Raw genomic sequence first — 15,188 nt, forward strand, 5'->3', positions numbered from 1 at the left:
TTCTACCAAAGATATTTCTTCACGTCTTCCATGACAGCAATGCACTCGGTCTACATCATAGAAAGTGCAACTACCGGTTGTCATGAGGCCTTCTAACTCACCGCATAACCAATTAAAGTGATACACCCGATCAATAATCTCATGTTTTCCTAGTCACCCGCAAGTTTGCGTCAACAATGCCTCTCAAATTAGACTCACTTTTATTCCCTCGTCTATAAGAGTAATCCAACATCCGAAGCTTCCTTGACAAACAGAAAGACCTACTTCACTGCATTTCAATGCTCTCTTCCAAGGTTGGCCATAAAACGGCTCACAAGGCCATAAAACCTTGCATACGATGGCCTTTGATGGTGGTTGAGACTTGCTTTTGCCAAATGAGCAAATTGTTTTGATCAAACTTTGATGGGATGGGTTTTGAGGTGTTCGATGAAAATTTCCAATATTGCTTCCCTAGTGGGGGTCTAGCGATCAATCTGATCGAAGATTGGGCAAGCTCGAGTGATCTCTCGTAGCTGCTAACAACTTACAACCGACTAACTAATTACACACACTTGCGAGTCATATGTGAACTCAAGTTAACTAGAATGTATAACATGAGGTCATGACTATTCTAATAGGTGGCAATATTCTATAGCTTCAAGCAATTAATGAAAAAATATTGCGAGGGATATACACCAGACCAGAGTATGAATGAATTGTCATAATACTTACAAAACGGATCTGCCTCAAGACGAAGTCTTCTTCTCCTCGTACTTGCTCGCGAAAACGAGGTAGACCAACAAGTTAACAGCGCTGAGGGCAGCCAAAAGCCAGAAGAAATAATCGAGGTGTCCACGATCAAGGTCATCGGGGATCCACCCGTTGTTCCCTCCTGCGGTGGAAGTGGCGTAGGTGACGGCGGTGATGAGGGCGGAGCTCAAGTAGTTGCCGAGGGAGTTGGTGAGCAGAGACAACGCGCTGCACAGGCTCCTCATCGCGTCAGGGGCCTGCTCGTAGAAGAACTCGTGCTGCCCCACAAACGTGAACACCTCTGCCCACCCCAGCAGCAAGTACTGCGGCACCTGCCACAGTATCGACACCTGCGCGTGGGACCCGCCATCCTGCACGGCCCACCAAATATTGTCATAATAATTTTTTAAGTGGTAATTGCTTTTAAATAGTTGTATTTTTTTTTTTAAGTTGTAAATAGTCTTTTTTTTTTTTTTTTTTTTATGTTTATTTTTTACGAAAAACTGAATACTATTCTGGGCAATATTTAACTTTATTTACTGTTTACAATTTCGTTGTTTTGAAAAGGATTCAAACTAACCGCTATTTTGGAAATGTTGCATCCTAAAACGGTAATTGTCGTAATTTTCCCATTTTTTATCCGAATTTCGGGAAACATACATGTTTATTCCTAAAATACAACAAGAATGCAATTTGTACGTCTACTTTAGATTTTTAAGCATGGTAATCTCATTTTCGTAATTTTTTATGTCCGTTTACTATAATGCCCTTGCGCGGATATGCCTATAAATCATGGACATATCGTCGTCGTAAAGGCATTTTCAGGGATTGGATAGTTGACCAAAGTTTTCACCTTTAGGCACGAGGCCTCGAGCGCCGCTGCGGCTGACATACACAAAATGGAGACGAAGAGGCCGGCCCCCATTCGTTGGAGCTGAGAGAAGCCTCTCTCGCGTCCTGTGTGCCTCCTGGCGGCCGGGACGACGAGGCGGTCGTAGATGGGCACGAGTACGACCACAGTGACGTGGTTGAAGAGCGATAGAGAGGCCGCCGGGACGGTGAACGACCCGATCACGCGCCGCTCCATTGCCTTCCCTTGCTCGACGAAGAGCGTCGGCATCTGGGCAAACACGGCCGAGAACACGATCCCCGTCGCCAGTATTGGGACCATCCGCCCCAAGATCTTTACCTCCTCCACTTGTGTCACGGTGCATAGCCTCCACATATCGCCCGACTCCTCGTTTTCAGATATTAATGCTGCCTTGTCGAGACACCTGTCGGAAGAATCGAGAGATTAGTGTTCGAGTTCGTGACCCGACACGAATGCTCTACGTTTCTAATGTTTGATTTCTAGCGGTAAAATAGAAATCATCTTTACCCGGGCATAATTTTTACTATTACACGTACCGGCAATGAGTATTGAAACCTTAACACTGGGAGACATCTGCTTCTATGCACCATGTTTTTTCATTAGTTCAGTAATAATTATTGTGGTTCATATGCCTGCTTCATTAGATTGTGCTAAGTACATTTTCAAACAGCATAAAGAACATTCTGTTATGAATTTGATAGTATTGCTCAGAAAATATGGGCTCCGGGTCATTCAAGAGAGCCCATGGCTCTCCAACAATTCTTTCAAAACAATATTTCTCAAATTATTCGATACCTTTCTCCCAAATTCTCTTCTACTTAAAGATTAATTCGACTTCCAATTATACTATATTATCCCCGGAACTATGAATAACTATCTAACCTTCCTTATATCTGATATCTTAACACTTTCCCTCTTTTTTAATAACCATGGTGTCCGGGTTAAACCTGACTAATAACTGTGCTCGATTCCCCAGCCCACATCCTCTACGGGGAATCAAACTGGGGATTGATAAGGTCCCAAGAATTGCCCTTACCACTACACCAACCCCTCGCGGTTATTATTCCCTTTTTTTATGTTTTGAAATCATTGCAAATTTTAAATTTTTTTATTTGGATGCCTCATTTACGTAAGCTATGATTTTAGATCCAAGGTGCCCCTTACTATAATTGTATATTTGAAAGAATTCTTAAAATGTATACTTATAATTTGAAAAATATATGAAACGATAAAAAAAGATGAGCATTTTATAAGTCGAGATGAGATTGGATACCTAAGATCGTTGGTGTGGTCGAGTTTTCGGCTACCTTTGATGGCAGAACTCGAGCCCTCGGTTTCATAAAGGACGCCACAATTCTCACTCGAATTCAGTTTCCGCTTGCGAAACGCCGCAACCAACACCTGGCATATCCTGGTCAAAGGGCTTCCGCCGGGTCTCTGCAGCCGATACAGGAACGTGCCCAAGAACAAGCTCGCGAAAGCCAAGCCGATGAGCAGCGCCGAGACCCCGAACCCGATTCCCCAGCCCACATCGTCCTGAATCCACACCAGCAACGTGCTGGCTATTATGGCGCCGATGTTTTGCGAGAAGTAAAAGAGGTTGAAATAAGTTCCTTTCTTTGATCTCTCGGTCTTGTCCGTGTCGTCAAATTGATCGGCCCCGAATGGCCATATGCAAGGCTTGAGGCCGCCGGTCCCGAGCGCGATCAAGTATAGGCCCGAAAAGAAAACGGCATATTGGGTCGGAGTAGCAGGAGGGCATATGAAACCAGTGCACTCGACGGGTTTCAGGGAATGGACAGAAGCTGAGAGAGTAAGCGCACACGTTCCCTGATAATATTATTACGATACACGATCATCGAACTAGTAGAATCCGTAAAGGAAGTTCTCTCGCTTAATATCCCATCTACTTTATACACTTACATGGTACTCTTGACTAACATATTTCTAGCTATCTTATCTGCTAATCATATAATGTCCATGCCACCGAGATCCTAACATATGCTAAAAAAAAGTTCATTGCAGTTTCAATATTCGTACTTAACAGTGTCATATCATATGAGAATCTACCAATTGAAAACGAATACCTTGTTAAGTCAACCTATGATGGGGAATATTTTATCTTTCTAATGGGTAGTATTTTTATTTCTAGAAATCTAAAGGGAAGAAATAAACGAGTAAACACGGGTTTTTTAGAAGCACCGACGAGTAAATAGACAGTGATGAAACCGGCGATGGTCCAATATCGACCAAGATAGGTATCGGCTAAGATGGCTCCGATGAGGGGCGTGAGATAGCATGTGCCTTGCCATGTGGTAACATTCCTCGCTGCAGAGACGTTTCCTTGGTGTAGTTTCTCGATGAGGTAATTCACCAAATTGGTCGAGACCCCATAGAAAGCGAGTCGTTCGCAGAAGAACGACCCTGCACACAGCCAAGAAGACAAGTTTGTGCATCAGTGTGTCTTTTTCCTTTAACAGACAACAATAAAATAAAATAAAGAGCATACCCAAAATGAAAGAACAGGCTTTCCATTTTCCTGTTTTAGTCTTGAGAACTGGCCTTCCACGAATATCGATCGACCCGTCCCCCGTATAGTATTGTCTCTCAGTACCTTCGTTCTGAAGTAATTGATACACTAAATGCCAATTAAGAAATAACACTGCTTCTCTTTTTTAAACATTTCATCAATCTAGTGTCAAAGACCGTCACTCATTTTTAAGATCCATGAAGAACTAACTGATTAAGCAAGCAAGGTGTGAATGATGTGTTTATATTAGCAGTAATGATAGTTTGTCTGCGTGTGTGTGTGAATTAACATGCACAACTATAGGTTAGAGGAACAAAATGGATGTAAATACAGAAGAGTCCATAGTCAACCAATCAATCAAAACCATGGGCCAAAAAAAAAAATTATGGTTTTATGATCCATGATAAAAGTTCCGCATATATTAGAGACCTCAAAAACGACTCGTATCCTACAGACTACCTCAATATTTTTTTTTCTTGCCTGAGTTTATTTAAACCCTTGGCAAGATTTTATCCAGGAACACACACCCAAAAATGACAGAGGATCAATTATCCTAAACCCTCAATAACATAATATAGATGCGTTTATGTATGAGAGAGAGAGAGAGAGAGAGTTTGAATTGTACCTGCAATAGAGGGTCTTCCAGGAGAGATGTTTGATCAACCATAGAATCCATGTCCTAGAACTCGACGTTCCTTTCTGGGTCAATCTTCTAAGGACAAGGAATGATGTAGATAAAATACAAAAATGGAACTTTTGTTTAGTGGTCTCAAAATTTTTTTTTTTTTTCAAGTCAGTTCTGTGATCTCAAATTGAATGTTTTTTTTTTCTTTCCCTATTTCGGACATTTTAGCTTCATGAAATTAACCAACTGCCCTGGGGAAATAAATTTGTGCTTTACAAAAAAAAAAAAATCTGGACGTTAGCAAGAGTCTCCTGAGGCAAATTTACAAAATGGGTGTCTTTTGAAATTTTAAGGAGTCATTCGGAGCGGGGTTTCAAAAGAAAAATTTCTTCAACTAGACCTCATGCTTAGAAAAATATCATTAATGAACTTCTTATTTAAGAAATCTTTGAAAAATAGACTTTTGCTTATATGTTAGATAAATATCCCTTAAAACCATTCTCTCTCTCTCTCTCTCTCTCTCTCTCTCTCTCTCTCTCTCTCTCATTCCGACAATCTTCGACAAACAACCACGGAATTAATGTGTAATTTTTTTTTCATTTTAAACTCTATCATTGAGAAAAATATTGAATTTCATCAGAATTTATTGGAACTAATCAAAATTGATTCGAATTAAGAAAAACAACTAAAAAAAGAGTCGTTGTAGCTCTTAATTCAAAATTATTTCAATTAATTATAAAAACTTTGGATTATTTATGATGACATCGATACCTTTAAATATCATCGAAAGTCATCGTAATCAATCAAAATTAATTTGAATTAATGACTCTTTTTGTAGTCGCCGTTGTAAAAAATAGTAATGTTTCGTTTGGAGATCTTTGAAATCCGTCAAAACCGAGAGAAATAGCGGAAATGAAAAAAATATAAGCAAAAATTAAGTTTAAATAATATGAGGGGTATTTTTATCCGAAATAAGATCAAAGTTCAGTTTCAAATATTCAATAAGAGGCCTATTAGTGATATTTCTCTATCTATTAGGTATTGCTTAAGAAGTTTCTCGTTTCAAATGCCCTTTTCAATATTGTTACTCGTAAAATACAGAAAATTGAGAAAATCAAACAAAATTGTGTTAAACAAAAAAAATATATACATTTCAACGTAAATGCATTTCCCAAGAGAAAACAAACATGCCGATCAAAATATCAAACTCAAAAAATTTCAAAGAATATACTAAACATATTATATACACACATAAATATATATAATATGAGAGGAAAAAAGAGTGAATTTCTTCTATCGGTGATTTTTATCCTTGGAACCGAATGGACTTCCACGCTTCAGGCGTGTTGTAACTTCATGAGTGACTTTACTTTCGAATTTCCCTTTTGGGATTTCAATTTGCGCAGTAGCATTTTCAGCTGGAATGTGTGATTTAGTCACTCTTTTTGTGTCAACAAATGCATCAGGAAGTTGATTTTCTATACCTTGCAAATGTACAATTCTTTGAACTTCTCCTTCAGAGTCTTTTGTGTAAGGATCAAGATGCAATAATATTGGTACAGACCAAGTAATTTCCTTTTCTAGTTGTTTTCGTTCTCCTCGTAATGCTGGAAAGTTTTCCTCATCAAAGTGACCATCAGCAAAACGTGCTTAGAAAATATTACCAGTTTGAGGTTCAAGATATCTCATAATAGAGGAACTTTCAAAACCTAAATAAATTCCAAGTCTCCTCTGTGGCCCCATCTTTGTTCTTTGGGGTGGTGCAATGGGCACATAGATAGCGCAACCAAAAATTCTTAGGTGAGATATATTAGGTTCTTGACCAAATGTAATTTGTAGTGGGGAGAACTTATGATATGCACTTGGTATTATGCGAATTAATGCCGCAGCATGTAATAGTGCATCACCCCATACTGAAGTAGAAGATTTGTTCTCATTATCAATGGTCTAGCAATAAGCTGGAGGTGCTTGATCAATGATTCAGCTAGACCATTTTGTGTATGTACATGGGCAACGGGATGTTCAACAACAATCCCAACTGACATACAATAATCATCAAAAGTCTGATACGTGAATTCACCAGCATTGTCAAGTCTGATTTTCTTGATTGTATGATCAGGAAATTGAGCTCACAATTTTATTATTTGAGCAAGTAATCTAGCAAAAGCCATATTACGAGTGGATAACAGACATACGTGTAACCATTTGCTCGAGGCATTTATCAATACCATGAAGTATCGAAATGGTCCACATGGGGGTGAATAGGACCACATATATCACCTTGAATACACTCAAAGAACATATGGGATTCATCTTTAACTTTTACCGGTGAGGGTCTTATGATTAGCTTTCCAAGAGAACAAGTTTTGCATGGGAAAATACCCTCTTGAGGGATCTTTTGGTCTTTCAATGGATGCCCATGTGTATTTTCGACAATTCTTTGCATCACTATTGAACCAGGGTGGCCCAGCCGATCATGTCACGTAGTTAGTATTAAAGGATTGGCAACTATCAGATTCAATTTGATTGTATTTATATGAGTGTAATGCAATCCAGCTGGAAGCATTGGTAATTTTTCCAATATATATTTCTTTCCCTCTTTAACTACTGTAATATATAAATATTTCATGGTACCTTCAGTAAAAGACTGAGTGTCGAATCCATGAGAATATATGTCTTTTGAACTCAAAAGATTCTGTTTGGATCTAGATGAAAATAAAGTGTTGTTTATTGTAATCTTTGAGCCATTTGGAAGAGTGAAGTGTGCCATGCCAATTCCCTCGATTATGTCTACAGGACCTGATATTGTATTCACAACGGTTCTTGTTGGTTTTATCTTTGAGAAAAAAAAAATTATCCTTCAAGATAGTATGCGTTGTTCCATTATCAAATAAGCAAATTTCTTCGATACTATCTCCTTGGTTGGCTTCACAATTAGCTTTATCCATGTCAAAAACTTCAAAATAAAAACAAACCAAATGTCGATAAGAAAATATCTTTAATTAGGAAAAAAAAAACATAGGTAGGCTATTACACATGGAAGCATTCATATTACAAATTATAAGAAAGCATTCATACGTAAGATATTACACATTACATAGGAAAATATAACATAACATCGGACCGTCAAGCTTCATTCTCAATTGGGGATTACATAACCCCTTTCATTCTCCACCATCTGCTAGTTCAGCAGTGTCTACGATTGCGTTGATGAAATCATTATTGAATTCAGATGCGTCGAGGTGAGTGGAGTCATCATGGTCAACATAATTAACCTCTTTCCCTTTCCCATTTCCATATGCCTGATAAAGTTTGCATAAGTGCTCCGGGACTCGATAAATCCGTGACCAATGCCCTTTGGTGCCACATCTATAACAAGAGCTTTCATGATTCTTTGAAGAATCGGCATCTTTTCCCTTTTTGTGTGGATTTTTGGGATTCTTTTCCTCTCGGTGCTTCTTGTGGTTATTGGTGGTCTTATTGGATATGTTATTGAAATAACCACCTCGACCACGACCACGACCACGAGAATGACCACGACCTCTTCCACGACTTGGCCTTGCTCACGATCCTGAAAATAGTTCTCATATTGGGGTTCATCGGAGTCGGCAGCGTTTGCTTCAGGAAATGCTTTTGAGCCAGTTGGACGGGACTGATGATTCTTTATCAACAACTCATTATTCTTTTTTCTGCAATAAGTAGGCAAACAATTAATTCAGAATACTTAGTATATCCCCGCACTCGATATTGTAGTGGCAGGGTCATATTAGATGCATGAAAAGTGGTGTATGTCTTCTCCAGCATATCAGTATCTGTAATTTGAATCCCACAATATCTTAAGTGGGTTACTATTCTGAACATTGTAGAATTATATTCATTGACTTTTTATAGTCTTGGAATCGTAAAGCGGTCCATTCATCACGAAATATGGGAAGCATTACATCTTTCTGGTGATCATATCTTTCTTTGAGATTCCTCCATAGTTCACTGGATCTCTTATAGTGAGATATTCGTTTTTCAGGCTTTCAACGAGATGTCGATGAAGAAAGATCAATGATCTTGCCTTATCCATTCTCGAGGAGTTGTTCTCCTCGTTAAGTGTCTCGAGAAGACCCATGGATTCCAAATATATCTCAGTGTCTACCATCCAAGGCAGAAAGTTGTTTCCCGTGATATCAAGGGGACTGAAATCAAGCTTCACAAAGTTCGACATGTTGGAACTATAATAGAAATAAAATAATTTATTAGATTAGTGAAACATATAAAAGTCTACCAATATTGTAAAGATTAAAGATAGATACATTATTCCAATCCGTACTAAAGCAAAATAAAAATCATTAGTTGGAACATCTCCAACGAAAAATTAAAATGTTAAATGCAATAATAAATAAGGCAACCAACACTAATATGAGGTGAGACACGTGTATTAGATTAAAGAAAATTTAGAGTAAGAAATATATGAGGTAGATAGGATAACTAATTTTTTTTAGATGGTAGAAATATGATGGTGAAGTTTGTATATATAGGTAATTAGAATATAGTTAATGTCATTTTATTATAGGGTGACAAAGCCTACCTTCATATAATAATTTGACAATTATAAATAAATAGTTATTAAGTGTCTTTCACATCGTTTTACTATAAGGTGGCAGAGTCTTCCTGTAGATAGTAATCCGAAGTTATACACTAATGATGTTAGTATAAATATGGGTTATTAAGTTATATAGCCACACGGTTATAGTGAATTGGGATATAGCCCACCTTTGGTTAATTTCTTGTAAATAGCCAAGTTAACTTATTAACAAATTAGTAAAAGACTTATTTAACCCATCCAAACATGTAAAAAAGGTAGTTAATAGGCTGTCACGTATGCAAGTTGGCTATTTACAAAGTATTTAACAAAGATTGGCTAATTTACAATTCCTATAGTTTAGGTGGTTTATGTAACCAATTTTTTGTATAAATATTGTAGATCACATCACATTGATATAAGATGGCAGTGCCTCCTGTATATGCAGATATGATGATATACAAAAATAACTCTCATAATAATTTATATACAAAAATAACAGTCATAATAATTTAATGTTGTAGAATTATACCTACGCTCTGAACTGCTGGGGAATATAGTGATTATGCTGATAACGTGTTATAAAATACAACTTATAGATTATTAAACAAACTATTATAAGTAATATATAATGGGAGACAAAAGTGGATGTGATAGCTTGAGTGTATGAATAGCTAAAGAAAGATGAGAGGAAACAAGAGTGAATTTCTTCTATCGGGGATGGATTTTACAAAGTGAGAAGTATGCCTTTTATAGAGAATGTTACATATGGTGAAAATGACAAGTGGTAAAAGTTATTTACAAGTGTAGATGGTAACTTGTAGGAGTATGATAACTTGGATGAGTATCCCTTATCATTCATAACAATATATATAATATTGAAAATAAATTACAGCTTTCATAATCAAATACAAATGTAATTAAAAAAATTGTTTGCGTATGTACATATATATATATATATATATATATATATGGTCTGACTCTCTATACGTTATACACTCGAGTGATGTGAAAGCGCCGTTCTAGCTACTTAAGCTTATGAGTAACTAGTTGTAACAGGTTGTGAAGGAACTTAGAAGGGTAACATGAGAGAGAGAGAGAGAGAGATTTTTTTTTTCTTGGTTGGCTTGAGTGATAAACTTCTCGAGTGTATGAAGTTCTGTGAGAGAATTTCTTTGAGTGTGTAATTTGATCCGATAGTATCCACAGTGCAAATCGAACGTCCCTCCAATGCATTCCTTGGGACTAGGCTCGCTATAGCTTAACCTTGTCAACAAATCATCGCGTGTGTGCGTGCGTGTTTGTATGATTGTGTGCGTAGTAAGTTATCTCGATTCTTTATCGAATAAAGCTATTGGGTTCAACAAGTGAGATCAGAGCCTCGTTTGCTTAGAAAATTCAATCTCGACAAGAAGCGTTATGAGGTCATCATCAGGTTGCAATCCTAGAAGAGACAATACTCGAACAATATTCCGCCATCAGAAGGCCAGATATATATGCATAAATATTACCAATTTTTTTCTCGAGTGAATGAAACACAAACGAATTTGTGGTCGAGAGTGTGTCAACGAAACAAAGGAATAAGTCAAGGTAAGTCTCTATTTGTTTTAAATAACGCGAGAGAATAATGCGCATAGTTAATGTATAGTGTCATGAATTAATAGTATATAAGCAAATATAGTGTTTTTTCAAAATATTTAAAGCTATTTGAGATTATTTTTTTTATAAATAAAACGAAAATTGTAGCTCAAAATATTACAAATTAAAAAAATTGTAAACATTAAGAAAAATAATTGTTTTATAACTTAAAAACACTATTTTTGTGATATATTTTAAAAATGCGTTATTCTTGCAATAAGTTTGGAAAACGCACTACCATACACTTTTCACATTAATTTTCACACATGCATGATGTTCCGAGAAACTTCCCCATAAAATGATGAGTTAATGAGACAGATATATATGCATAAATATTACCAATTTTTTTCTCGAGTGAATGAAACGCAAACGAATTTGTGGTCGAGAGTGTGTCAACGAAACAAAGGAATAAGTCAAGGTAAGTCTCTATTTGTTTTAAATAACGCGAGAGAATAATGCGCATAGTTAATGTATAGTGTCATGAATTAATAGTATATAAGCAGACTTATCAGCTCCGTCTCATCCCCAAATCATTATCATCTCAACTCCATTCATCAGAAGCCAAAAAAAAAAAAAAAGGAAGTCCCAGTTTATATATCAGTCTTATCCCAAGAAGACGATGAAACTCGAGAATCAAATTTTGTTGGTTTTCATGAGCTTCTTCGTGTTACTTGCTATGCAATTCATGTGCCCGGTAACATCTCAGGAAGTTGGTAAGAAATTCTTTGAAGTGTGTGATATCCCAAAACATTCAGTGATAAATACGTACTTATGTTTTGCATGAATGCATGAACAATATTACTTTTTTTTTTTCCTTCCAAAAGTAGAAGCCCAGTGATGCAACATGGTTATATTATAAATTACAATATTGTTCTGAATTAATTCACAGTTTAAGTTACACTTGTTTTACGGTTATTAATCGCTAAAATATATGCCTGCACTGATGCACCGAAATTCATTTCAAACCTTAATTAGCTATCACGAACGATCCATACATAAAAGTGCAATCTAAATACTGATTCTCAAACTTAGTCCAGCACTTCGTGCATATATAGAACATTTTGTAACGTATAATTAATGCATACATGAAAATTATGTATCTTCCAATTTAAAGCCGATAATTTTTTTTTTTTTGGTTCATTAGGAAAATAACCAATTTAAACGTTTGACATTGTTAAATTTTGTTAATCTTATGTAAATAACCATTTTCAGACGTAAATCTTAGATAAATAGCCACTTTCATGTATCAAACATTTATTATTTACTTAATATTTACGTTTGATAGTGACTATTTACCTAAAATTTATCAAACGTTAGCTATTTAGCAATGTCAAACGTTTAAGTTGGCTATTTTTTTAATTTTCTGTTTTTTTATCATTCCACTTTTATTTATAAAATTTGTCACACATGTGTGAGATAATATATTGACAAAAATGTTTGTAGAGGACACAAGCGTGTTTGATTACATAGAAGGGAGTCCGAGGGGACCCGCACAGTGGGGAGTTCTTCGGCCGGATTGGAGAGTGTGTAACAACGGGACGATGCAGTCGCCGATTGATCTGTTGGATCACAGGGTTCAGATTCTTCCTCAGTATATAACTGTGAGAAGAGTTTACAGGCCAGCAAACGCCACTCTAAAAAATAGAGGCCATGATATGATGGTGAGCCAAAAGCATATCATTTCCAACATATTGCATGAAATAACATATGAACAAATAGTAGAAGATTGTCTTATGTCTCATTCACTATTTCATAAGAATAAATGATTTCATAAATGCTAGCTGAAATATTATAAGTTAAAATTATGGCTGATTTTTTTTATGTACACTAATTGTTATGAATCTCACGTTGAAAAAGATATGAGAATTAACAAGAGTTAATAAGGTATGAGTTACTTGTCTCATTATCAATTTAGTTTTGAGATGGAACCTCGTGATATACTTTTATATGATATCATAGCCTAACTAAGCCCAAACGAGTATTCGGTTTAAATCGTTAAAATTCGACACAAGATGAGCGAACGCAAATAATCGCCATTTTGAGGGGGCATGTTAGAAATTCCACACTGTAATGATATAAGAACTAACAAGAATTTATAAAGGTCACGAGTGACTCCTCTCATTATCAATTGGTTTTAAGATGAGCCTCATAATACTTTCACATAGTATCAGAGCCCATAAAACTCAAAAAAATATCCGATCCAAATTGTTGGGATGCGATCCAAAATGAGTGAACGCAAGAAATCCCACATTGAAAAAAGATGAGAACTAACCAAAATTTATATTGTTTATAAATTACTACTCTCGGTGTTAATTGGTTTGACATGGAACCCATAATACTTTCACACTAATTAATATAAAGATGACTAGATCATTTACCATTTTTTTTGTGGGGTCGCAGCTTACGTGGCTCTCTGGTGGGGCCGGATATGTAGAATTAAATGGAAGTCGGTACGAATTACGACAATGCCACTGGCACTCTCCATCAGAGCACACAATCAACGCCAACAAGTTTGACTTAGAGCTCCACCTTGTTCACCAGAACCCACTCGCCCAAATTGTTGTCATCGGAATCACCTATCGGATCAATCTCACTCATCCTGATTCTTTTTTATCCATGGTAAAATATATATAAAGTCGATATGGTTTTAATTCGATATGGTTATATATACATATCTCATGTACGACATTTTTAGATGAGGCCACATTTACTATCAATAATTTCAAACACCACAAGAGATAGAACAGTTGTCGGAATTTTCGATCCCAACCAGATAAAAATTGGGAGTCAAAGATATTACAAGTATATTGGCTCTCTTACCGTCCCTCCTTGCACTCAAAATGTTCTCTGGTTGGTTTCCAAAAGGGTATGTTCTTTTGTACTTAAATTGATCGTATCATGATGTGTATATACAGTCTTTTGAACTAATTATAGCATCGTTATCAATTTGTTCTATTTTAATACAGGTAAGGCCAGTCACAAGTAGACAAGTAAACTTGCTTCGTGTAGCTGTGAACGATGTAAGTACTTCAAATTCTTTTTTTCTCTGCTGTCTGACATGATAAATATTCCTTACGTATACTTTTTTTTTTTTTTCTGTTTAAAAGAAGTTTATTATGATTTTAAAAATATGTGCGTTTACTATGGGAAAGTCATTTAACGTTGAACAGTTTTTTGCGAAATACAAGTTTGTTGATCAAAATGATCATTTTGTTTTTGTCCATTTTTTAAGGTTTTCATGCCACAAAATCTATTCTTAATTTTGAACTCTCAATAGCACTTTTATTTTTTTCTTAATAAATTTTATATATTAAATAACATGTTTCTAACTAAAAATTTGTTAATTAAGCTATAAAATGATTATTGGCATACTTATCTTTTCAAAATCAATCGAAAATGAGAAGAGTAATTTATGACTTGTGTAAACGGTTGTTAATTTCTCTCTCTTTTTGTTGTGGGATTAATCCTAAAATCTTTTGTCCTACCAAAATATAAAATACTTTTTAAAATAGTGAGATACTTAATTTTGATTCAAATAAGTTTTACAATAAATCTGTAATTTTATTCGATAGTATTTTTTATTCATTTAGAATATATTTTTAAAATAAGAGTAAATTGAAAGTACGGAATTATATGAAATTTAATTTGATTGTATAATCATAAAACTCAGGAGTAAAATGATCTTATCTGAAACAAATGGACAATACTTGCAATGTTCGAAAACCTAAGTTGATTTTCCTTTCATATCTTCTTAAATATATTAAGTAATCATTTTGTTTGTTTTTTTCGTCTTCAACTTTGGCAGCATTAGTGATTTCATTAATTTTGTCTTAATTTGGCAGGGCTTCGACTTTAATGCAAGACCTGCTCAACAGAATCACGGCCGTGCAGTGTTATACGCCAATGAAGCAACATTGATCAACGAACAAGACAATATATGAAGTCTTTGATATATTGTTCCCTTATATAGTTTTTGTTTTTTTTCTAAAGTTAGCCATGTCATGCCTTTAAATATTGTGATTGGTTTATTGTAAGTTGTTAAAAAATTTACACAGTATATATATATATATATATATATATATATATATATATATATATATATATATAGCTATTACATTTGAACTATTATTCATCAGCCTGCCTTTATACTCACAATTCAGGATTTTTTAAATTAATAAATTCGCAATAAATATACATTACGCAGTTGCTATAATGATAATCACTC

At 35.5% G+C, this 15,188-nt stretch overlaps 2 protein-coding genes across 2 annotated transcripts; one reads left to right on the top strand and one right to left on the bottom strand.

The window, feature by feature from the left end:
* Positions 1–422: 422 nt before the first annotated feature.
* LOC149391049 (protein NRT1/ PTR FAMILY 8.3-like) lies at positions 423–5,079 on the bottom strand. Its single transcript, XM_089619269.1, has 6 exons — positions 4,756–5,079; positions 4,110–4,221; positions 3,807–4,024; positions 2,874–3,430; positions 1,583–2,003; positions 423–1,100 (listed from the first exon to the last, which is right to left on the bottom strand). The coding sequence occupies exons 1-6, from the start codon at positions 4,804–4,806 to the stop codon at positions 726–728; spliced, it is 1,734 nt and encodes a 577-aa protein (XP_089475395.1). The 5' UTR covers positions 4,807–5,079; the 3' UTR covers positions 423–725.
* Positions 5,080–11,532: 6,453 nt separating this feature from the next.
* On the top strand, positions 11,533–15,091 carry LOC149391050 (bifunctional monodehydroascorbate reductase and carbonic anhydrase nectarin-3-like). Its single transcript, XM_089620886.1, has 6 exons — positions 11,533–11,676; positions 12,407–12,624; positions 13,364–13,582; positions 13,659–13,829; positions 13,930–13,983; positions 14,806–15,091. The coding sequence occupies exons 1-6, from the start codon at positions 11,583–11,585 to the stop codon at positions 14,902–14,904; spliced, it is 855 nt and encodes a 284-aa protein (XP_089477012.1). The 5' UTR covers positions 11,533–11,582; the 3' UTR covers positions 14,905–15,091.
* Positions 15,092–15,188: the final 97 nt, after the last annotated feature.

This window comes from Urtica dioica, chromosome 7 (genome assembly GCF_054948205.1).
Source record: "Urtica dioica subsp. dioica isolate 48M chromosome 7, U.dioica_male_clone48M_v1_H2, whole genome shotgun sequence".
In the NCBI taxonomy this organism is placed as follows: Eukaryota; Viridiplantae; Streptophyta; class Magnoliopsida; order Rosales; family Urticaceae; genus Urtica; species Urtica dioica.